The 25,437-nt window shown below is 48.1% G+C and overlaps 1 protein-coding gene across 1 annotated transcript; it reads right to left on the minus strand.

Annotated features, from left to right (window-relative positions):
• Nucleotides 1–3,974: 3,974 nt before the first annotated feature.
• Nucleotides 3,975–21,158, minus strand: FKBP6 (FKBP prolyl isomerase family member 6 (inactive)). Its single transcript, XM_066333086.1, has 8 exons — nt 20,909–21,158; nt 19,483–19,572; nt 18,715–18,917; nt 17,506–17,625; nt 16,366–16,560; nt 15,968–16,077; nt 14,267–14,354; nt 3,975–4,033 (listed from the first exon to the last, which is right to left on the minus strand). Exons 1-7 carry the CDS (start codon nt 21,156–21,158, stop codon nt 14,279–14,281), a joined length of 1,044 nt encoding a protein of 347 aa, XP_066189183.1. The 3' UTR covers nt 3,975–4,033; nt 14,267–14,278.
• Nucleotides 21,159–25,437: the final 4,279 nt, after the last annotated feature.

Genomic DNA, 25,437 nt, shown 5'->3' on the forward strand with positions numbered 1-25,437 from the left:
GGGGTTTCTGCTTCCATGACTTTCAGAGCCAGCCATTGGAATAAAAAGGTCTGAGTCCCTTGTCGTGACCTGGGGAATGGAATGGATGCCCAGTGAGGTGAGGGACTCCAGTGCCATGGGGGTTCTTGGTCCTTGTCCCAGCCCAGGGGATCCAGTGCCATGGGAATTCCTGGTTCCTGTGCCAGCCCAGAACAGGGTGGCAGTGACTCAAGTGGCTCCAGAACCCCACGGAGTCAGTCCTCTGCCCCTGAATCAATCCAGGGGATCCAGTGCCATGGGGGGCCTTGGTCCCTGCCCACAGCCTCCCCTCTGCCCTGTCAGCAGCAGAGGGATGGTGGCAGGAACTTGAGCCCCCAAGTCACTGGGATCAGCAGGACTGCTCCTGGGCCAGGGGAGGGTGCTGAGCACCCACCCAGGCTGAGGTGAGAGCACCAGCATGCCCACACATGCCAGGAAGGTTTGGAGAGGTGCTGCATCTCCCACTGCAGCACCTCATGCCGTGGAGGAAACCTGTGAGCAGCCTGCATCGTAACAGGAGGTGCCACAACACGGAGCACCTTCCAGCATCCCTATTTCACATGCCCTAGATGTCTCATCACAGATTTAGCACAACCATCCCATATGTTTTGGTTGCTTTGCCAGTGGTCCCAGCTCAGCCCTGTCCCTGGCAGAGTACAGCCCACACTGTGGGGGGCACAAAGACACCCACCCATACTCTCTAGGGTTTCTGCACCAGCTGCTAGTGGAGGGAACAGGCATGGAGTGGGATCGCAAAGCTTTTATGTGTTCTTGGGGGTCAGTGGTGTGCAGGGGAGGACAACATAATGGGAGATGTTCAGGTGACACACGGGTTGTGATTCATACTTCAAAGAGGCTTTACCTTTGCAGCCGAAGGAGCTGCTGTATTGATGGGTTGAGGGTGCACGATATTTCAGTTTGGATAAACAGCCATGCCAGGAAAACTTCACTTGAGATCAGATAATCTTGGAATTGAGCAAACCCGGCACAGCTGCAGAGCTGCAGGTTCACATTTGATAAACCCAAACTGGAAATACAAGACCACTGCTGAGCTGTGACCAAGCTTTGGAACAGCTTCTCCAGGAAACACATAGAAGGTGTTTGTCAAAAACGATTTCATGCAGAGGAGAACGGGAGGCATTTTGGCCAAAACTAAAAATTCCAGTAGGAAACCTCTCTGATTTGGTGGTTTTTGACTACCACACCAAAAGCATGGTTCTCTGTAGAGATTTTTGTCTTTTTTGCTCAAGGACTAATATTTCTGCTTTAATGCCAAGTCAGGATCCAAACATACCTCTGATTTTGCCCAGAGGCTAAAAGATTGTATTACTTCCTTTAACAACAAAAAGAGGAGAGGAGAGGGAGAGGGGGGAAAAAAAGGAAAAATCAAAAAAAAAGAAAAAAAAAGAAGTAATTTTTGGCCATAATTTGGTAAAGAAAAATGCATTTCAGCAAGGTCTACCTCACCATGGGAAGTCTGTCAACCTGCCTGTCAACAGACTCTGGGTTTACAATTAACGGGTGTGGCCTGGGTGACAGGGAAGGATAGTTGCTGTTCCTGCAATGTGCACCACTGGCAGCAGGACTAGAGTGGACCTTCCCGAGGCTTGGAAAGCTCTTCAGTGTGCCACAGCAGCCACACCACTCCTACACTTCAGATTTAGCAGATGAAATGCCTTCCTCAATGGAAGTCTGGGGTCCAGAAGATCCTGCCTTTCCAAGGTCATAGGTGGACAGGGATGTGCCAACTTCCCACTCATGAATCCAGCTGCCCGTGGTTGTTTGACCCAAGGGCTGGCAGGGAAATGCCAACACGGCTGTCCTGGGGTGACTATGGTGCCTCTGTATCCTCAATCATCTGTTCAGTGAGTGCTGTATGTTGTGTTCTGTACCTTTAAGAGTGAAGCAGGGAAAGAAGAAGCACGCCATTTGTTTTGAAAACAGTGTTCATTCCTCTGCATTCTTTTTCTTTCGCTTCTTCCTCGGGACTGTGTGTTCATTGGACACACGGACAGCAGCCAGGGAGAGGGTTTTTTTTCCTTTTAGTTAGTTTAGCTAGCTGAGGCAAATAAGCTTCCTGGACTGTTTTTTTTTCCCCTTTTTCTTGGAATTGTTTAAGTCTACCCAGAGGAGGACTGGGATCTGGCACCCGTGGCCCTCTGGGGCCTGGACCTTGGCATTTTCCAGCACCAAAGGGACTGGGACTGAGGGAGCTGAGCTAACTCCGGGCAAGGACTTCCTCAGTTTTGCCATCTCTCTTTGGAGCAGCAAGAGGTTTTATTGTTTCTTTTTTTTTTTTTTTCATCGCTTATGCTTGTGGGCATTGTGTTTGTTAAATAAATAGTTTTTTCCACTTTTCTCTGAGGAAATTATTTTTCCTGGACCAGCTGGGGGGAGGGGCTGTTTGGGTTTGCTCTCCAGAGGAACCCCAGTTGGAGGTTTCCTCCTAAATTCGCCCTAAACCAGGACAATGGCCCATGTCAGGCAACTCCAGGGAAGCACAGCTAGCCCTTCTGGAAAACTTGCTTTGTTTATGTCTTCAGAACTATCTTGTCCTAGGAAGCACATTGTTCTCTGCTTCTTGTAGGGTAGAGGCATCAACTCCCAATCAGTTACCACGAAATTTATGTAGAGAAAGACAGATATCCAGATATAAAGGCCATCGGAAAGGAGGCATTGCCATCTAGCGTCAGGCTAGGAAAGGGCTCAGGAAGACAGGGGCCCTCCAGCAGGAGCTGAACTGGATAACCCGTGTGTCCCTTCAGCTCAGGCTATTCCATGCTTCTACGATTCTCCTCTTAGTGCTAGCCCAAGCACTACTGATTGGGGAGACAGTTTTAGACCCTTCTGTGAAAGAGCAAGGCCAAGAAGATGGACACACCAAGGCCACCTGTGATGCATGGATGGCTGTGAAGCCCTGGCTGCTATGGCTGTGGAAGTCAGAATCATGGAATGGTTTGGGTTGGGAGGGACCTTAAAGCTCATCTTGTTCCACATACTGTCATGGGCAGGGACACCTTCCACTAGACCAGGGTGCTCTTAGCCCCATCCAACCCAGCCCTGGACACTTCCAGGGCTGGGGCAATCACAGTTTCTCTGGGCAACCTGTGCCAGGGCCTCACCACGCTCACAGGGAAGAATTCCTTCCCACTATCCCATCTAACCTTGCCCTCTGGCAGTGGGAAGCTGTTCCCCCTTGTCTTGTTATTCCAGCCCCTTGTCCAAAGTCCAGCTCTCCTGGAGTCTCTCTATGCAGAGGCATTCCTTGGAGCCTTCTCCAGGTGAATACCTCCCATTCTCCCAGCCTGGCTCCAAAGCAGAGGAGCTCCAGCTCTTAGAGCATCTTTGACTCTGCATTTATTCAATCCCAGCCACGGCCCCATGTTCTGAGCACACAGAGTTCTGGAGTTTGCTCTAAAGCTGGTATTATTCAGCAATTTTAAATCTAGCATCAATATTCACAGGAACATTCAGCCAAAACAAAGAGTACAACAACCTGTTGCCCACAAAAGGAGCCAGCTCTTCAGATCCCAGCTCCTTTCAGGCATTAATCACTCTCGCACAATAACTGGCACAAGTCCTGCCAGCTTTAGTGCTCAAGTTGGTTTATTTCCTCAGAACAAAAATATCAAACATGATTTTATTGAGAACAACCTATATAAATAGAAAACTTCATGGCATTCTCCTCTCACTTACAAATTCCCTGAAAGCAGCCTGGAATCTATCTGCAAGAGGCAGAATGTCAGGAAAGAGTATTCTTCAAACTTTGTGCATGGGAGAAGAGAAGGAGATTTACATAGACCCCTTCCTCTCTCCAACAGCAAGACTTAATTATTCTAGAAACTGCCTCAAAACATGGCAAACAAACCAAACTTCAAGGAAAATCAGATTGTGTACAAACACAGAAACTTCACTTCAATCTCTCAAAGAAAGACAGTGCTCCTGCCCCTTTTCCCAAAACTTGTATGTGATGCTGAGATCTCCATGTGCCCAGAGCTGGATAGCTGGAACAGTCCTAGAACGACAAAAGTATCACAGTCAGTGTTTCCCCAGCATCACCTGTACAGTTTATTTAATTTCAGCTCTCAATCATCCATGGTTATCAGCACACACTCCAGCAGCCCTGTAAGAAACACCTAGAATTCTATGGATTAGCACAAGTGTAACAAACAGTGAAATCCCGTTAAAATCCATTCAACTTCCTCATGAAAGACTTGGAGAAAACAGACTATTAAGTGACAAGAGCTAAAAACGAGCCAAGCTCCCTCAGGGAAACCTCAGAGCACTCCTTGGGCCACCTCCATTCCTACATAGGGTTATCCACACTTCCCATCACTTATGCTTTTCCACTCTGGTTCTGGGAAACTGAAGCCTGGATACTTACTCTGCCTTTGGGAGAAAGGTCAATCTTGTATGAGACAGAGAAATTTCTCCTTAACCCTGATGTCTATTTTTTTCTCCCCATATTTCCCTGCTCCCAGCTCCCTCCTGTTGCAGAACAGGAGTACTAGAAGGTCTGGCCATCTGGCTGCATCCCAGCAACGGATCACAGAGCTCACCTGGCACTTTGGGCAGTTGTTACCTCACCCCATCACTCCCACCTGCAGTTGGGTATTTGACAGTCTTGGAGCCCTGGCAAGGGAATGACAAAATTCCACATCCAGCAAAATCTCCTTCTTTCATCCACCCATACCTCTCCTTCTTTAGGCTAACCAGAAGGAAATCAGTATCTTGGTGCATCATCAGCTTGGTTTGGATAACAACCAGGACTGTTTTCAAGCAGCGATTCCTCCCTCCTCTGCTCTAAATTTCAAAGGGGAACCTCACTGATCACGACTTGGCTAACCTACCTCACCCTCTAATGGCTTCACTGAACTTGTTGCCAAAAGCTCACTCACTCCTCTAGTGCCTCTCCCGGGTGGGCCTTCCCTCTGCTCCTGCAGAAGGAGCACCTTCCTCTCCCTGGTCCTCAGATAGATCCAGCACCTTCCCCTGTGTTTGGTGACACAGGTCACATTCTGCTGTTCTTCATGTAGCTGCAAGTGGCTCCTCTCAAATATCAAACCAGAAAAACTCATACTGGAAGTATTCCCCCAATTTGTGAGCACAAAAGGCACCAAAATACTGTTGGAACATAAGCCTTGTCCTTCTCTCATCGACAGGATTACCAACAGAAGGAAGAATAGAATAAATGAAAAACCAAGAAAATCTTGGAAACCTTTCCCCAAAACAACCCAGTATCTGTCTCCTACAGGAACTCTGAGGATTAAAAGATCCCATCCAAAAGGTGCATGACTTGCTCACAGCTCAGGAATACCAGGAGCCCAAATGCATTTTTATACTCTTCCAGCATCCACATGCCACTACAGCTGGCCCAGCCAGCTCAGCTGCAGTGGTCATTTCAGCACATGTAGATCAAATGACTACACATTTGCAAAATAGGGAAGCCTGTTCCTTAGAGGATATCGAGTTACAGGCTTCTAACCATGAGACAAAAAAAAAATCCCGAGGAACTGTGAGAGAAACAGACTCTTTTACAGACTAAAAGAGAAGATGAAGCATCACATGATGCTCAAAATCCACACCTCATTCATTATACATCTTTCAAAGGCACCACTGGATTACGGGATAACTAGGGCTTTGAGGAACATCGGGGCTCTCCAGCCCACCTCTAATGACTCATCTCATCCCTCTGCTGACCCTGGAGCAGTGGGATTGTCAGCCCTGGGCTCCGAGCCACACAGAACCTAGGATCAAGCACCACCCAGCCAGGAAACTGGGTATGATTCAGCACAATATGCCTCTTACAAAGGGTGTCCCCAATTTAAAGTTTGGGATAATAAAAGCACAAAATTGCTTTTATTTCTTGAGGAAATTTCAAGACTGCCAGAAACACAGGAGTGAGACTTCCAGCCTACCACAACCCAGGATCTAGTGCAGTCATTGTCCTGGTTGATCCACACTCACCAAATCCATGTTACAGCCTCATTTAATAGGCCCCCTTGTACTACCAAACCTTCCAGAACTGAGGGCACACGAGGTTCCCAACACACAAGATATCCATTGTCAGTCCCGACTGGCAGCACTTTCCAGGAGAAGGGGGAAAGGAAGTCCATAAAGCAGGAAAATGACTGAGGGACATTTCAGCTCCTCTTTGAAATGAATCAGAGACAGAAACGCTTACATCATGTCTCCAGTTCACAGCAGAAAGTTCTATCAAGCAGGAGAAGGAAAAAAAGGCTTCAAGTGGGAAAAAGAAGTCCTTATCTTTGATGTAGTACAGTGTTCTGTGCATTGTTAGACTAAAGCGTCTTTGCTCCTCCTAAAATACAACTGACTTTCACTCTGCTCCTTGACAGTCTAATCCCATCCTCACGCAGCAGTTCCTTGACATGTTCCCAACAGGAATACTTCAAAGCTGATCACTGGGTGTTCCCACCAGCTGTCAGCTATGGTTTGAGGTGTCTAATTTGGAACAAGCCTACAGCTACTGAGGCTTCTTGTGCACCAGGAAAGTAAAGGATCAGACCAAGAGGTTTCTGGTTTCGTGGCTGGTATTTGAAGTAATAAAGTCTTTATTGTGCAGCTAATTAAAAAAAATATTCAAATTGAAATCCTAAAGCCATATCAGGGAGTGTTTGATCAGTTTCTCTCTTTCATTTACACCTAATGGTTCCACAACCAGAAGAGAAGTGGAGGGGAGCTACATGGCCCTGCAGACATAGGAGCTGGATGGGGCTCAACACCAGTGCTGCTTCTGAATGGAGGAGAACGGCACGCTCCAACCAAAACCCCTCTCCAAGATTTGCATCCTTCACTACAGCAGGTTGGCAGCAACTCAGCCATGAAACCCTGCAAGGCACATTCAGATTTCAAAGGTCACACCCAAGGCTGTTAGTCTCAGCTATTTTAACTCATCCTTTGGAACTACAAAGCTGATCATCAATTCATAGGGAGTAATACACCAGGTCATTTATAATCACAGTCACCTTCACTCTGCATTAAAGCCACAATTAACAGTTAATGCTTAACTAAGGCTTTACAATTTGTTTAAGCTGCTTTTCTGCATAAAAAACTGCAGGTGCAACTTCCCCAGCTCCCCCTTTCCTGCCTCCATCTCTAGAAGGGCTATAGGGATGCACCAAACACAAAAGATAAAGTTCCTGTCAGAACACGAGGAAACTGACAAACTCAGAATTGTGCACTTAAACATTACTTCTGCTAGTTCAGCCCTCACTGCCCTCATGCCTTGATGCAGCAGCTCCCAGAGTGCTGCACTGGGATAACCCTCAGGGAGAAGAGCACTCCTCAACTCAAGTATCCAAGAAGTCAGGTTGGTGGTGGCAGTCTGGAAAGCTTTTACATCTCAGAAAAGTGACCTCAAAGGATATTCAGAGAAATGCAGCCTCCTCTCTTAGGGGAAACAGAACATTTCTGCTTCCATGCTTCTGTTCAGATCTAAATATGATTCACAACTGAGCCTGGAGAATAAAGGAAGGGAAGTTGTGAGCCAGTAGCCAGAAGGATAAAGCACATCCTACACCATGGTTCCACATGAACCTGGCTGGGAAAGCAGATGTTATGTGCACACATCAGCAAAGAGCCAAAACTGCAAACAGCAACTGCCTGAGAAGCGCTCTTCACTCAGAGCCTGACCAGTCCCACAGGCACTGCCACTCTGGAGAAAAACCACCACGACCAGGAGGAAACAATCTCGTGGACTCCACGAGAGGCCCCTGACAGGCTGCAGGGCTCTGGATTGCTGAGATTAAATTCCAACAGTGCCAGGGTGCTCTCAGCAGCTGATAACATTATATTATTATGTGCTGGGCAATCCACCCTGACACCAGGAGAGGAAAAGCTATTTACAACACCATACTGTCCTGATTTATCTGGGCATGAGGCATTGCCATCCCAGGGAGCTTTATCTGAGCATGCGATATGCCTCAGGGAAAAAATTCCCTAATTAGGGACCATTTATATGCTCTCTGTGGAAGTGGCTCTGCAGTCAGTCACGCCCTCCTCTTTTCTCTGTAAGTGCTCTTTAGGGATGTCCAGCCATGAGGGCTTCAAGTGGCCACTCCAATGGTTGAGGTGGCTGTGGATATTTCTCAGACCATGGCAGCACACAAGCACAGACACTCATCCTTCCCACATCCGAATTCAGAGCCCCATCACAGATGCCAAAATCCACAGAGGAAAGTGGAAGGAACAGATATGCTGCTCCTAGTTTCTAGAGCCAAGCTACATGAACTCCAACTGCCACCTGAAAATTTGCACTTACACACATTTTTCCCCTCAGGACTTTTTTTGTTGGTCCAAATCAATTTGCCATGATCCTCAGCTTTGCAAAAGATCCACAGTGAGTTCCAAGAGCTGCCTGTATGCCAGATGGACAACTCTGTGGCAAGAGGAATCCAGAGATCTGTAACAAAGGCCCTGAATGCTAATGACATGCACTACCCATCCCAAACCTAAAGTGATGGAAGTCAAGTCCATCAGTTATCAGTCAGCTTAGATCTGGGATAAGACAAGGATACATAAAGCGAAAAAGAAGACCATAGCAGAGCTCTTTCCCAAGCACACCTTTAAAAAAAAACCAAAACAACACAAACCCTTAAAACTGCACTCAGCCAAAGCAACAAAACTTCTTGTTCAGAGAACAAGAGGTCTCACAAGAGGAACAATTATGGGAAGGTGAAAGAAGTGATGAGCTCTTCAACACACACTTCTGACTCAGGAAGGATTTCACCCAGCAAGCTGGGGCTGAAACTGATCCTTGGAGAAGCTCTCAGTCCTTCAAGTGCTCAGATAGTCTCTATGACAATAATATTCAGCATTCTGTGGAATCAACAAACCCTGACAAAGCAGGGTGGGCTTGCTCAAGAGGCACATCAACGTCATGTCTATCCTTACTGAAAATAATTCTTGAGGTCTGCAAACCAACTCTCAACAGTGCCAAGACACTCCCTGCATCTGAAGCAAAGTCCTTCCAAAAGCTCATTCCCTAAATATGGAGCACTTGTGGGGATTTCCTGGGGCCAACAGCCAAAAACATCATCTGCCTGTAAAGTGTTGCTACCACTGTGTCAAACACAGCCACTAGCACCCAGGTGCTGTTCTGGCAGGGATGCAGCCCCCTATTCCATCACGTGCTCTGTGCTGCTGCTGATGGAAAAGACACTCCAATAATGGAGCAGCTGAGGGAGCTGGGAAAGGGGCCCAGCCTGGAGAAAAGGAGGCTCGGGGGGAACCTTCTGGCTCTGCACAACTCCCTGACAGGAGAGGACAGGTGAGGCTCTGCCCCTAGGGAACGAGGGACAGGACAAGCGGAAAGAGCCTCAAGCTATGCCCGGAAGGTTTAGTTCAGATATTCTGGAAATTCTTTTCACAGGATGGTTAGTCAGGCACTGACAGAGACTGCCAGTCTCTGGCAGTTGTAGAGTCTCCATCCCTACAGAGGTTTAAGAGATGTGTGGATGTGACACTTGGGGACATGGGTTAGTGGTGGCCTTGGCAGTGCTGGGAGAACAGGTGGACTCTGGGAATCTCTGATCTTAGAGGGATTTTCCAACCCTAATGACTCTGTGATTCACTGATTCCATGCACAAATGAACAACAGTGAACTAGGCTTAGTTCACAAGTGAACTTGTGTTTCTCAAAACTACAGTGAACACTTTTGAGAGCCCTCAGCACTTTCTTCATTAACCTCAGAGGTCCCTGTATCATCACAGCTACTGCAATGCCCAAGTAGAGCATTTAAAACTCTGCTCAAGTTTGTCAGTGCTTCACTGCTCACTAGAGCAGAGAGCTGGCAGGTCTCAGGACTCAGACTAGCACCCTCTTATAAACAGGAGAACACTTCCCCTGAAGGGTATCAGGACAGTCATAAGCATCCATGACCATTTTAAATCCCTGGAATAAAGACTAAGAAAAACGTAACAAAGATATCTCTTCTGCTAGTTCAAAGGGAAAGCCTGGAGCCTCCAAAGCAGCAGGACTGGTGCCCAGACAGGACACAACTCAGCAGGGAGAGAAAGGAGGCCTTAAAAATTATAACTCAGAGAAAAAAATTAGGATAATCATGTGCCTCCTTGGTGCTGGAAGTGAGGGATAGTGACTCTGAATGCTCTGCAAAGCTAAAACTTCATCAAGAAATTCCCATCTTACTCATAGCAAATTCTCTTTAAACTCCACCTGCATGACAGACCAGCTGTTATCGTGGGACTGAAAAGAGCCCAGCATGTTCACATTCTACTGATTTATAACACCAGAATATTTTGTATTAGAGATGCTGGCAAAGGCTCTGAGAAGTAATACCTCACACAGGTATTACAGATATCCCTTGGGACCTCAGCCTGGCCTTCCCTGCCACGTGACCTTTAGCAGGCAGGAGCTGGAGGAGAACAGAAGGTCGGAGAAACCTTATAAGATCAAGTCCAACCATCAATCCAGCACCACCACGTTCACCACTAAACCATATCCTGATGACCCATATCCACACATTTTTTGAACACTTACAGGAAGGATGACTCCATTACTGTCTGGGCAGTCTATTCCAATGCTTTACAACCCTTTCCATGAAAGCTTCCCAAATATCCAATCTAAACCTGGTATAACTTGAGGCTATTTCCCCCTGTCCTGTCACTTGTCACCTGAGAGCAGAGCCCAACCTCACGCGGCTCCAACCTCCTGTCAGCAAAGTTTCCTTTCAGCAGTGCAGTGAGGAATCTGCTCCTACCTCACCTGGGAGCTTTATGTTTGAGCACAAGAGGAAATTACAGGCTTTAGCCACTTCCTAAATCAGAGAGAACAGTCGAGGGCCCGTTCTTGGATGAGGCTGGAGGACCAATACTTCACCAAAGCCTTGAAGGACAGGCACAGTGGAACACTGGGATATTGCACAGGTCTCTGTCCTTTCCATTTCACAATAATCTTGTGGTTTCTAAGTCCTGGCCAGACCTCTCAGTCTGGGCAAAGCCTGCCCTAGTGCATCCAGACCCATGCCCAGTAGGTCCACTGGGAAAGCATATCAGGGGTTCCTAAACCATGTGCTGCAGTAATTCTTTCAGTTTCCAGAAGGGATCAGAGACCAGGATCTTTCCAGAGAGGTATTACAGGTACTACTGCAGGTAGGAATTGCAGAAATCCTCAGAAAAAAAGTGCAACATACTAGATGAAGAGAGAGCTGGAGGGAAAACAAAACCCACAACTCAACAACCTCATTAAGGTTTTTCTCCTTCTTCTGCTTAACAAGGAGAATGCTTAATTAAATCCTTCTTCAAGCCTTCCCCCTCACCCAGTAAGGCTCAGCAGAAAGCAGAGCTTGAACAATTTCCTCTGCAGCACAGGACACCTCAGTCGGACAGGAACTTGCATATTCTAAAGGAGGAGTAAATTGCTGGTTCTCTATTCTTGAGTCCCAGTGGGGAGGGACAAAATCAGCAGGAGGTACATTTCAGATCTGCTCAGGCATAAGGGAGAGCAGGAAGCGAAGGAGCAAGTTGCTGTTTATTCGAAGTCTGGAGCTTTCCCAAGGCATGATTGTGTCATGCACAGACTTCCCAGTTTATTTGCAAGTCTCTTGCAGCCTATTAGGTCAGTTCAACTGGCAACTGCTGCTGATTTTAAGCCCAATTATAGTCACTTCTACCTGATGACACAGTCTCAGTTCTGCAGCCAATTCTCACCCATTAATGCCACCAGAATTGGCAGAACTTGCTATTCATGGCAATCACGGGTGAAAAGATACTGTTTCCTGTCATAATTTCAGCCTTATTTATTTTCACTGGAACACCTCCCTGCCTGTTCCAAATTCCTGGGACCACTTCTCCTGTGTACTAAAGTGGTATCTCCTGAGGTGAGAAATGTATTAGAGACAAGCTTTCAACTCTGGCACACTTTTTATCAAAAATAAAGCGCCTACAGACTTATCCTCCTGGTACAGAACTATCACCAAGGGCCTTCTGCTAGAATCCAGACATTCCTAGGAAGTGGTCTCCACTCCTCTTGATTTAGTTCTCTTATGAAGGACCACAGCAATGGGAATTTTCTATTTTCTGATGAGTCTTTCAATCAGAACAAAAAGCTCCAAAAAGCCAGAGTCCTCAGCCCACCATTCTGCAGTTTAGGGGACACAAAGGAGGACTTCCAACTCTGCACATCCCAGGAAACTAGGCTCTACATACCTGCACCACACAAGGTAAACAGAGACAGGTAAATGAACCAAACCCTGAGAGGGGCCAGCTTGAGACCCAAGGGATTTACAAGGAATGGCAGCAGGATGGATTTAAAAAGGAGTTTATGCTTCTGTGTCTCCCTCTGAATACTTCTGAACTCCCCCCAAGAACCACCACAAGCAGCCTTGCATTTCACCAAAAGGAAAATCTATTCTGACTCGAAATTCCATTGGAAATGTGGGAAACGTGTTCTGAGCAAGACATTTGGTGGCAATTAGAAGAACTGGGCTCTACAGCTCAAAGGGGCTACAGAAATCACAGAATGGTTTGGGTTGGAAAGGATCTTAAACCCCATCAGTTTCACTCCCTGCCATGGACAGGGGCGCCTTCCACTAGACCAGGGTGCTCAGCGCCACATTTAGCCTGGCCTTGAACACTTCCAGAGAAGAAATCAACTTCAAGAAAGCCTGGAAATATTTTTGACTGACAGCTGTCCATCATCTGTGTAAGGTGGGAGAACTCCACACACAGGAGTCAGTGGATAAACTGATTGATAAGCAGTTCAGCCCAGCCTTTAAGTCTGCCTACAGAAGAGATTTCTCCCTTTCCCTTTGTACTTCTCAGTCTCCTCTAACCAGAATCAATGGTTTGCTTACACCAGATGTGTCAAAATCAACATCTTCACAAGAGACGCTTTTTGGGAAACAAGAAGGCACGCAACCTTCCCAGAGGAGGACCTGTCTGGTGTCCCAGCAGAGCACCACAATCACTGCCTCCCACCACAAACCAGGCCTAGCTGATCCCAGAGCCCCACAAGAGCTTCCCAGGCCAGACACCACCAGGGATGACACCCAATGTCCTACACGCATCCACAAAACTGCCAACTTCCTGAAACGCAGCAAATTGGAGAAACAGAACCTCTTGCCAAGTCTATAGCCACAAACTTTCTGCACAAGACCTCATCAGTCTTAGATCCCCTTTCAGTGCTCCTTTCCTGAGGGCAGGCATCTGCTAACACACCTAATAAATCCCATCCCAAACCCCGGGCAGTATGACTTGTGCTCTGAGGCCACACTGTACCAGAGCACAGGGGCAGCAGGAAGGGTAAAGGCCCACAAGGAGGCATGTCCAGCCAGGAAAAGGTTGTGTTCCTTTAGGAAGCAGGGTTCAATTCAACCTCTTCCTCAAACACTGCCTCAGCTTCCTCACAAGCACAAAGAGACAATTTTAAACACCAGAGCTGATGGAAAGGCTGCCAATATTCATTTTCTGCTAGCAAAGAGGTACTGCCTGTATTGCAGGAGAGACAACAGCAGCAAACTGATGGCCCTGAGTTGGGGATGGTTCATGACAGAAGGATGTTGTCATTTTCCAGAACTCTTTCCCTAGGGTTTCCCCCAACGCAAGACACCAGCAAAGATTTTCACTCCTGCTTGTACCCTGTGAAGACTTTGAGAAAAAAAAAGAATGAACAAAGAGCCTTTGTGCATTTATAAACCTGTCAATTTTGCTAGAAGATTTAAGGCTTTAAAGAGTTCAAAACATCTAGGTATTTTCTATCCAAACAGACTTCTTTTAATGCTTAAAAAAACCCCCAGAAATAAAATATTTAGATTTTTCTGAAGTGAGGCATTCCAGCAGCTACAAACAGAAGCACCGGAGGGGAGAAGGAAACCCAATTCTTAAGTTTGACAGGAACTTCCCCCCCCCCTCCCCCCTTTCTTTTAATTGGCAGAGAAACAAGACTACAGAGCTATTCTGGCCCCTGGTTCTGACTAGGAATAGCTAGGATGAGCAGCACAGGAAACAACAAGCTAAACTGACTCCACTGCTGGCAGTTTCAGGTCCCTGTCTCACACATGCTTTTTGCCTCACAGGAAAGATTCCCCAAGGTGATGAGGTAGCAGTATTCCACCCCATCATCCTGCCCTTCCTCTTCACACGCTCCCAACGCTTTGTATTTTGCCTCCAAAAGCCTCCCCCACAGAAGAGAAGCAGGTTCCCCATCTGAGAACACTACAAGCATGACAGGCTTTGGAAGAACTCAGCATTTTTCAAAACCTGGTTACTCTGATCTCTTCTCAGCTGTAAGAATTGACAGGGTCAAACATCTGGCAGCATATTTCTTTCTCCATTTCCATGTACTCCTTGTAGTATCTGCAAAGTAGAGCACAGGATGGCATCAGGGGCTGGAGACTGTGCCACCCTCAGTGTCACAACCTGAAAATAACGTTATTTTTTGGATATAAATAAATTAACATAATGGAAGAGTGTGCTGGAAGCAGACACAGCTCCTCCAAGCCCTTCTTTCTGCAATGTCAGAGAAAAGAGCTGGAAATGTCATGCCTCATCCCCAGACCTGGAATCTCTACTCTGCTTGGGACTAATTAGACCACTTGCCCTCTATGCGACAGGTCTTTTTTGCTTTTGGAAGCATGGGACAGCACAGAGGAACCTCACCTGTGTGCTGTGGGATACTTTAGTGCATCTTAATGCAAGTTCTTTCAGCATCCAGGAACATCGTCCAACTGCCATACAGCAGGGTATCTACCACAGATATAGCATCTGGGCAGAGGATGGGCAGGAGACAGCAGGGATTTGTGTCTGGACTAAGTGGATGACAAAGCAGATGTTTCCTCCTCTGTTCTCTCTACCTTGCTAGCATCACAGGATGGCAAAAGCTTTGCAGTCTGCTCCATCTGAACTTCTCCAATCACAGTATCCTCTGCTCCCTGTGCTCTCACCTCACTGGTAAGGAATCCCTGAGCTGCAGGGTGACTCAGTTTGGGAACACTGTCTCAGGGATCAGTGGCTGCCCATGAGTTTGGCTTTCCTGCATCTACTGCCATATAAGGCAAAAGCAAAGGGTTTTATGCAACACACTAGAACCAGCCCCAGTGAGAGGCTGGCTCAGGCTCTCTCAGCTGCAGCCGTCAGCACCCTTGTGGCCCAGAACCTCAGAGGGTGTGAAATCCCAGCACAACAAATCTCTCCCGGCAAGTCTCACACAGAAGTGGCTGATCAAGGATTCCCACCACTAGGTGGCATATTCCCACACCTATGAGAGCAAGAAATCCAAGAGCCCCGTAAACAGCCTCAGTAAACAGTGCCAGGAGGACACCACATGCTTTTGGGAAAAAGCTAATACTTTTGGCAGTTTCAAAGGAAGTGCATCATGAGGGCACAGACAAACATTAGTCATGTTTAGGTGGGGCTGGGGCATGACTAAAGCTGGCAGGATACTCCTGTACTCAGCCTGTGGGCAAAGGAAGAGTTCATCTTCAGGGCTGTTCATTTATTATCTCCAAGATGGCAAGAAATTCACTTTTAATGAACATCAGTATTGTGCATTGAAGCACTTGCAGTGCAGAAAATCTGCTAAAATTAACCAACACATGTTAAAGCACATTAAAATCATTCTTACTGAGAACATTAACATCTGGAGCATCAGCCAATTGTATTTCACTGGATTTGAGGCATTTTAGTAGCCCTACATCCCTGTCCTCACCTTGATCTGCTCACAAGTCAGGTAACATACATCCCGCCAGAGAAATATATGGAAAAGGTAGGTTTTAACAGCTCCTCACCTGCAGCTTCTGGGCCTGAAAAATGTTCCAAGCTGTTTTCTCCACATGCATTTTCCCAAATCACTTATTAGCCCAATAGTTAGGGGGTTTGGGGTTTTTTGAACATTTAAAATATTTTAGAATGGGTATTACAACCTGTCCAAACACTCTCTCTTCCCTAGGTATGGAAAGCAGGGCTCTCACCTTGCCAACTTCTTCAGCTCATTGTTGATATCACGGTTGAAGGGTTGGATGCACTGAGCTCTGGCCAGGAAATCTCGGGATTTGCTATACTCCCTCATGTAGAGGCAAGCCTGTCATGGAAAGAAGATAGATGCATTACACGACACATACAGACCCACTGCCCTTGTTTGGTCCTTGTGCAAAAACAAACATTCCTGAGACAGAGAAAAATAACTCAGTAACATCCCAGGAAAAGCTCCATGTGATAGATTTACAGAGAGCCAGACTTTCCAAAAGAGCAGATGCAGACAAACCACCTTGACTGCTACAGCAGCCCAGAATTCAGAGATTCTCCTCAGTTCATTCTGGGCTCCCTCCACAGCCAGGCTGGGATGCTCCACGGTGATTTATTTGCCCACCTGGCCACACCTGAACAGCGCTTTGGCATTTCCTTGGTCCATCTCCAAGGCTAACTCCCCATATTTCAAAGCTCGGTCAGCACATTCCAGTTTCAGGTAAGTGAGAGAGAGATTCAGGAACAGCAGCAGTTTGGAAGCATTGATCTGGCTCTGCTCTGCCTTACTGGAAGACCTGCGACCCAGGATGGAGAGTGCCTGAGCAGAGAGAGAAAATCAGCCAATGCACAACAAATCCATCATGGAAAGTGAGAAACCCATCTCACCCAACAGCTACACTCATGTTTTGTTCACCTAAGAAACTTAAAAGCAGTAAAAAATCAAAAGTCTAAATACAAGGCATGGCATTATCAGCATGACTAGTCATGCTGACGATATAACCACAGGTTTAGGAACTCAGCATGGAAAGCAGCAGAATAATAAAAAAAAAAAAAAAGGACCCAGGACTCAGATTTTATGGATAAATATAGAAATCATACAGGGAAGAAGGCAAGTCAAATTACTTTTGTTTCAAAAATACAAAGCAAAAGCAACTTTGAATCATCTCTACTTCTGAAAAAGTAGCAGATGCCTTTCAGTTTGAGAATAACTGAGCATTTACCCTGCCTGGAGAGGGAACTGAAGAGGCTCAGCCTGGGAGAAATGATCAGGGAGTACCTTCTCACTTTCTACAATTCCCAGACAGGAAGGTGCAGTCAGATAGGAGTCAGGCTCTGCTCCCAGGAAGCTGGACAAGACAAAACAGCCTCAAGTTGCAGCACAGATGGTCCAGGTTGGATACCGGGGAAAATTTCTCACTGAAAGTGTTGTCCAGCTCTGGCACAGGCTGTTCAGGCCAGTGGTGGAGTTCCCATCCTTGGAGGGATTTAACAGCTCCGTGGATGGGGCACTGACATAGGTCAGTGCTGGCCTTGGTGGCCTTAGAGGGCTTTTCCAACCAAATAATTCTGTGACTATTCCTTTATTTACCACTGCTGCTCACACAAAACCAGGTGTGCAAACTCTGTTCTGAAGTAACAAACTATGCTTGGAAAATACGGCAAAGTTATTTGATCTCTAACCTGTACCTGTTGTGGTAAGCTAAAATAATCCCTTCTTTCACAGCTTTCCAAAATCACAGCCCACATTTTCCTGGTGCCATACCCTTTTGTATCTGTCCTTGGCAATCTTGAAGCGCTGCTTATAGAAGAAGTAGTTGCCAAACTCTCTCTCTGTGGCTGCCACTTTCAACAGCTTTTCTAGAGGAATTCTATCCCGCTGTTCCTGTGTGAAGAAATACCTGAATTTCAGCTCAAACTACAGAAAACAGGCAGAGAACTCAGAACAGTCCTGCACAGCTCCCTCCTATTCACAGGCCAGAAGCTAGGTCCTTACCAAGGCCAGCCCATCACCAGGTGATATCTCCTCAGGCAGACTGAAATAAGACAGTGTTCTTGTGCTGATTACTTCCAGTCAAGTGTCACAACACAGCTGAATTAACACAAATGCAGCCACTGGCACAAAGCTGCTTCAAAGGTTATGGTGCTCTAATTGCTCTCAGGCCAGCTCTGGGACAGCCTGACACTTCTAAAGACACCAACGAGCAAAACAAAAACCCCAGCAATCATTAAAAAAATGTATAAAAATGGAGGGACAGGTTTTCTTCTGGGTCTGCAAGTTGCAACCAGCTCATAGAGAGAGGTCAGTCAGCCAAATTAGGTGGGCAAGGGGCAAGCAGGGAGCACAACAAGCATGGTTTGCTCACAGGGCTCTGGGGGAAAATTTGCCTGTGCAGAGGCTGGAGGGGACTGGAGGGCCTCCATCATTAGCTTCTGCCTCCACTCACTGATCCATAACCACAGCCCAAAGCCCTTGATGTGAAAAGGTGAATTAACAATAGCACCGTAACTCACCAGGGAAGAAAAACTGGGAAGGAACACCTGGGAGAGGAACCAAGAGGTAGAGACAAAGGGTGGGGGCTGGTGGGGCACTGGGACACTGCCGACTGAAGAGGATTGTTACAGACATCTCCTTACTGCTCCTTAAAGAAACTCCTGGAAGTTGGTGCCCTCTAGTGCAACCATGAGGTTTCTGGTAAAACTAAAAGTAAATGGGAGCCATTCCACTGACTTCATCCAGCACAGAGGAACAAACAAAGGCAGATTCCACATTCTCCCCCTGCATGGGAGGGCAAACAGCAAGACATGGAGGGACAGAAAGGGCAGGCATGTAGATCAGAGCAGAGCTGGAAGCCCAGGGACTTGATACTTGCACCAGCATTCACCTGAACACATAAGCCACGGCAGCTGTGAGACAAGACAATGATGGTTCACTCTCCAGACCTCAGTCTCAAGCCTTATTAAGGGAACTCACATGAGTCAATTCAAAGAACGCGTCGCACTCCTCTGAGTCTATGAAGTCCAGCACCTCCACCTTGAAGATGACCGTGGTGTTTGGGGGGATGGAGGGAGGACAGCCCCGCTGGCCGTAGGCGTATTCCGGAGTGAGGACGAACAGTGCAGACTCTCCTTTGGTCATAGACAGCAGCCCAATCTCCAGCCCCCACAGCGTGATGTCTGTCACGAGGGGTGGGACAGCTGAGGTTCACAAACACCAACACCCCCACATACCAAACAATGGCTCCTGACGCCTGAAGGAAAAAATCCCTGGGAACTCCTGTCTCAGTAATTACAATAGCCAGTTGCTCCAGAAGGGATCATGAGGGCAGCCTGCTGTGAGACCAAGCATGTGGTAATCCAAACCCAGAGTGGGATGAGTTGGACGGGGCTTTAGAGATCATCCCATCCAAGCCCTGCCACTGGCAGGGACACCTTCCACTAGACCAGCATGCTCTAAGACTTGTCTAGCCCAAAAAACATTATCTCCTCTCAAGAGATTTAAAACTACCTGAAGGCAGGTGGGAAACACCTCTCTACCACTCCCAGGCAGAGGGTAAGTAGGTCCAGATTCCATCTCCCATGTGAACCAGAAGGATTTAGGACTCCATGAACTGTTAAAAGTTTCAAACAACCTAAAGACACCCAACAGCATTTAAACTGAAATGCCTTAATACAACCCCAGGTCCCAAAATGCCTCAATACAATCCCAAGCCCCAGGACAAAGTTTGTGGCTCAAGCCTACCTTTTCCAAGTTTCAACAGCCTTGGATACTTGCTGTTCCCATTTGAACAGAAGAGCTTATTCCAATTTCCCAGGTACCCGGAGTACTTCACTGTACAGCCCAAAGTGAGGAGAAGGGAAAAGCAAGAGTTTGATTACATATCCCATAATGGCAACATCAGGAGCATACCAGGAGTTGTAAGCACTCAGTTATCCTGCTTCTCTTTTGCTGTTCTGCTATAGAACAGCAGAGGCAGCACAAACCCTTCTATTTTACACCAAAAAACCTTGTCACTTCCAAGCAGCCAAGTGCCGTGTGTTTTAGCATCATTCCCAGACAAAGCAGCTGCTTCACAGTCCTGAGTTTTTTAAAAGATGTGATTTTGTGCTTTTAAGAATGGGAAACTTAAGCTGAGCAAATTAAAATGTCCCAAATCAGAAATACTTGAAAACAATTCCCTAGCCAAAGCTGGAGCTCTGGAAAGAGGAACAAGGGAAAAAATGTACTGCTGCCCCAAGCTCTCTATCTGTAACTCCAGTTCTGCCTCAGAAAATATACTGTAATGGGCCTCTCTTGAGGTGACAGAGCACCAGGGCCCTGCACTTCAGGAACTTCCAGCTTCAAACTTCTCTGTGAGCACAGGTGGGTCCTGGAAATCTTTCTTTCCTCAAGGTCAAGATGCCTTTTCATTTGATGTGTCAGCCACGAGAAGGCTGACAATAATAAACAGGGTATCCCAAGTGTTAAAATACTGATAAGGAGAGGAGACAGTCTCTGAAGCAGAGACACACCACAGTATAATAACAGCACTTTTAAGTCCTTGTTGTGGTCTTTGTCAGCCACCAGCACCTCAACATTAGAGTGGGGGATCTTTCCCAACAGGCTCTGCCCTCTCTGTTTCTTTCAGGACCTGCTTGAGGTCCAGCCACAGACCAAAGACACAGGTGGCATGAGCACCAGACCCTCACTCAAGCCCACAATTCCAAGGATTTTTGCTTTCTTAGTTCTGCTGAACACAGACCAAATGAAACAATTCCTTTTTAAAAGCTGCTAAGGATATGGTTACTGGTGCCTGAACTACTTGTGAATTCAGGCACAACATTACTGCAGAGCACCCTGAACTGCCCACAGGCAGCAGGCCAAGCTTGGGAAGCCTCACTCCAGGATGCCAGCCCTGGCAGGACTGCGAGAATCGTGGAATGGTTTAGGGGTTGGAAGGGACCATGAATATCATCCAGTCCAACCCCCTGTCCATGGGCAGGGACACCTTCCACTAGAGCAGGTTTCTCCAGCCCGGCCTTGAACATTTCCTGGAATGGGGCAACCACAGCTTCCTGGGGCAATCTGTGCCAGAGAACTGGGACATCCCTAAAAGGGGCACCTGGCCCTGACCACTGGACCTCCCACGGCCCACAGAAGGCTCCGGAAGCCCCAGACTCAGCTCTACCTGCAACGGAGGCGGATGGGGGCACGGGCTGATCGGTGCCGGGACGCAGCTGTTTCTTGCGCACCCCTCCATCGCCGGTCAGGTCCTGCAGGGTTTGGAGAGACTCCGAGGCCAAAGACAAAGAGGGTGTCGAGGCCGGGATCGGTCCTGGGGTCGGAGTCAGTGCCAGAGCCCACGTCAGAGTCGAAGCCGGGTCGGGGTCCTGCCACCGAACCGAGAGCTGCTCCCCACGGCCGCCGCCCGCCATCATGGCCGCGCCGCGATTGTTCCGCGACTGTTCCGCGCCTCGCCCGGCAGCCCCCGCCCGCCAAACGTCGCACCACAGCCAATCACGCTCCGAGCACTGACCCCGTCCCCAGGAGCAGCTTTAGAGCCACGCGAGAATGGACACGCCCCTGCGCGGCTCTGGACCAATGGGAGGCGAAACGTCTCGGAGCGCCGCGGTGCACGCTGGGGGATGTAGTCCGCTGCGTTCACTGCCTCTGCGATTCGTTAGAACAAAAATCCCGAACCAAACCAACCCAAAACTCAAAACGCAAAACCGAACCCCATAAAAACAACATCAAAAAACCCAACCAAACTACAACAGACCTCACACAAACACACACGCACAAAAAAAAAAAAAAAAAAACCACAAAAAAAAACAACAACAAAAACAAAACACCCAAAACCAAAACCCCAAACCAAAACCCAATCAATACAATCCCAAACCAAAGGAAAACCAAAACCAAAACCACACCCACCACCACCCAACCAACCAAAAAAACCAAACAAAACTAAACCCAAACAAACCTGCCCCACAAAAAAACACAACACAATACAAAAAACCAAAACCACCAACCAACCAACCAACCAACCAACTAAACAAACCAAAACCTATAAAAACCAAAACCAACAAACCAACCAATCACAAACCACCACAGGCAAAAAACTCAAACTGGTTTGGAACAAGTTTTTAAGTTTGACCCTCAGGAACCTGAAATGGTATAAATGCAAAATGAATGAGAATGCAAAATAAAAGCAGAACGAAACCCACATTCTTGAGAATTTTTTAACATCACCACAAAATAACGTAAACCCAAGTTTTTTATTCACAAAAGGTTATAGAAGAAAGGCAAGAAGGCAGGAAGGCAGGAAGGCAGGGGGAAAGACAGGAAGGGATGTTCCCACAGCCTGTCCCCAGCCCCCTTTTGGAAAGAAGGTGTTGCATTCTCTGCTTTGCTATGTCCCGAAGACCTGATCCTTCTCTCACCACATTCCCAAAGTTGGACACTCCCAGTGAGAAGGCATGACTATCCCCAGCTCCCCGGGAGATGCTGAGAGGGAAGCCAGGGGATGGGATCGTGATGGGATTTGTATGAGGGATGCTCATAAGCCAAACATATGCATGAACCAGGAGTTATATGAGAAACTATAGACGAAATAACTCCTTGTGCCTTGCCCCACACAGTAAGAGCAGTGTTTGGTTTCCTGTTTTTTCCAAAAGCATAACAGGTTTTCCCCAGACAACAAAACACCCACCAGTTCAACAACAACAAAGTAGTTGATATCAAATCTAACCTAGTTGATAACAATATCTTAAAGTCGTCTTGAACTTAGCTGATAACAGAGTGCTTTGATGAGAACATTTTCTCTGTTGCACTGGGGATAAGGGAAGTCCCATGGGGATTTGGGGACCCTGGCTGCTGTGGGAGGCAAACACACCTCTTCTCTTGATCCTGCCCGTGATGTGCTGCGTGTGCCCACACGTGGCTCCAGGCAGCCCCTCCCGAGGTGTGCAGGGACAGGACAGGGAGATAAGAGCCTGCCTGGCTCTCCTTGGGACCAGGAACATCCCAGAGGGACTGAGGCTGGAGGAGGGGAGCCACTGAGGTCCCCATCCTGAGGATGATCTACCTTGTCTGACTGGGTCCCATCAGCTTGACTGGGAGAAGCCGAGGAAAGTCAATTGGGTCCGTGCACTAGGACAAGCAGAGCTGGAGAAATCCATGCAGGTCACATCAGTGGTTGGGTGTTATTTAGGTCTCTGGAAGGCGTTTTTCTGTGAACACAGCACCTAAGGCTGGTGCCTCTGCTTGTGCTCCTGGGTTATCTGGTGGACACTTGAGCTTCCCCTGGTTTACCCCACAGCAGTGTGTGACACCAGCACAGCTCAGGTCACAGCCTCCCCTTTCCCTGGAGAAGTAACTAAGTCCCTGACTTCAGGCTTGTTTTCTTCAGCTTCAAGGCCATGTGTTTGACTTGCCCAGGAGTCTGGCAGTTCTGTCCCAACTGCGAACAGAAGGGAAGACAGTGCTGTCTGAGCCTTATAGCTTGGAAACACACTGCCCTGTGCTCCCTGGGGCTGATGGGAGAGGCTGGGATTTCAGCTCACGTCTTTTGGGGCAGAGCAGGGAACATGGGAACAAGTTTCAGGGAGGTGAGCTGTGCCTCAGCCTCCCAAATCCAGTCCCCCTGTTTCCAAGATAAACGTTTTTAATGTTTTCCTTCTGCTTCTTGCTTAGATGTATCACTTGAATGATGCCAGTCTTTCTGAGGATGTCGGTGGGCTGAGATAACCCCAAAGAGATCTGTGGGAATTCATACAAGGACAAGACTGAGATTTTTCAGTGGAAAATGCCTCCTGGCTGTGTTTGAGCCCTGGCACAGAGACATGATGCCACTGCAGTCTGACATCCGTGCCTGGGCCCAGGTGGGAACAGCTCAGAGGTGACTGCTGACACCTTCGGCAGACCCAGGACACATGGTCAGGTGTGGGCCAGGTGTAGCCTCAAACCCATTATGGGTTAAAATCATCATCTCAGACCTTTTTTTGAGATTTAAGGATGAGTTTGCAACTGTCTGTGCTGCTGATCTTGTTCTTGGAACAGAACTGATCTCCCACCAGTGTTTCCCAGCCCAGATCTGTGTGGGAAGGTGGCAGGATGGCTCAGAAGATGAGCACTGACATGCTGGAGGAGCAGCTGCTCTGTCCCATTTGCCAAGAGGTGTTCTAGGAGCCACTGATGCAGTGTGGCCACTTGTCCTGTCAGCCCTGCATCCTGTCCCTCCCCAGAGTGTTGGAAGGGCAGCTCCTGGTGCCCCGTGTGCTGCCAAGGAGTGGCCTGTAGTCCCCTGACACCCAGCATTGTGCTGGCCCTTGTCATCAAGGTGCTGCAGAGCCAGGGCGAGGACAGAGCCCACTTCAGTCTTGCCCAATTGCACAGGCATAGAATCATGGAATGCTTTGGCTTGGAAGAGACCTTAAAGACAATCTCAGTCCTGGTCTTTCCAACTGCCCAGGGTTGTGAGCTGGCATGGGGGACTGTGTGCCCAGTCTGCTAGGGAGGGACATTGCCCAGGGCCATGGCTGAGGGGAGCAGGGCACCTGAGGAGCTCAGCCACCACAGCCCAGCAGTGGCTCCTGCAAACTGCAAAGGGTCACCAAGAACCCACTCCTTGGGCCTGTCAACAAAATGCACAACCAGCCTGTGCCTGCCAGAGGCCAGGGAATGAAATACACCACCACCAAGGTAAATGTTTGTTCCCGAATCTCCGCCAAACCGAGGCTCCTGAAAGTGCCTTTCCACAGGCTCAGGTACTGTGGAATCATAGAATATCCTGAGTTGGAAATGATCCCTACAGTGATGATCTAGTCCAACTCCTAGTCCTGCACAGACACCTCAATAATCCCGCCTTGTGTCTGGGACCACTGTACAAATGCTGCTGGAGCTCTGGCAGTCTTGGGGCTGTGAGCATTCCCTGGGGAGCCTGTTCAGTGCCCCAGCACCCTCTGAGGGAAGAACCTTTTCCTGATACCAAACTAAACCTTCCCTGACAGTGACAGAGCTCCAGCCACTCTCAGATCCTGTCACTAGGATGAGATTCTTATACTATTTGCTTATTCAGGTACTGGATGACTGATCACCAGCACCTTCTGATCCTGCAAAGCAGCTCTCACCTGTCCCTGGATCCAGGTGTCCCTGGAGCTGGTTGTGCTGGAGTGACTGATCCATCACACCAGATTGTTCTGGGACAGTTTCAAAGCTATATTCAGGTTGCTGGGCTACTCCCTTATGGTGACTTTAGGGGTATCCTTTACCCTCCATATACAGCTCTGAGCTTCCTGGAGCAGATCCCTCTTTCCCAGAGCAGACCCCCGGGCTGGGCATCCTTCACTCGGAGCGCAGCACGAGCCCCACCAAAGTCTGCAGCAAATCCCCACTAACCCACTGCCCACAGGGTCTAATGACCAGCAGTAATGTCCGTGTGCTTCCACATGCGGGGACTGTATGGGGTGTCTGGGGCTGGTGATCAGGGTCACTGGGGTGACAGAAGTGGCTGAGATGGCCGGGCTAACCAGGACACTCAGGGCGATTGGTTGGTCAGGGTGTCTGGGATCACCAGGATGAACAGGGTGACAGGGGGGACTGGTGTCACCAGGCTGGCCAAGGTCACTGATGATGGGGTGGCCAGGATGATGGGGGTTGACCAGGATCACTGGCTGGCCGGGGTCACCAGAGTGGCCGAGGTCATTGTGATGATGGGGT

This window comes from Sylvia atricapilla, chromosome 20 (assembly GCF_009819655.1).
Source record: "Sylvia atricapilla isolate bSylAtr1 chromosome 20, bSylAtr1.pri, whole genome shotgun sequence".
Classification (NCBI taxonomy): domain Eukaryota; kingdom Metazoa; phylum Chordata; class Aves; order Passeriformes; family Sylviidae; genus Sylvia; species Sylvia atricapilla.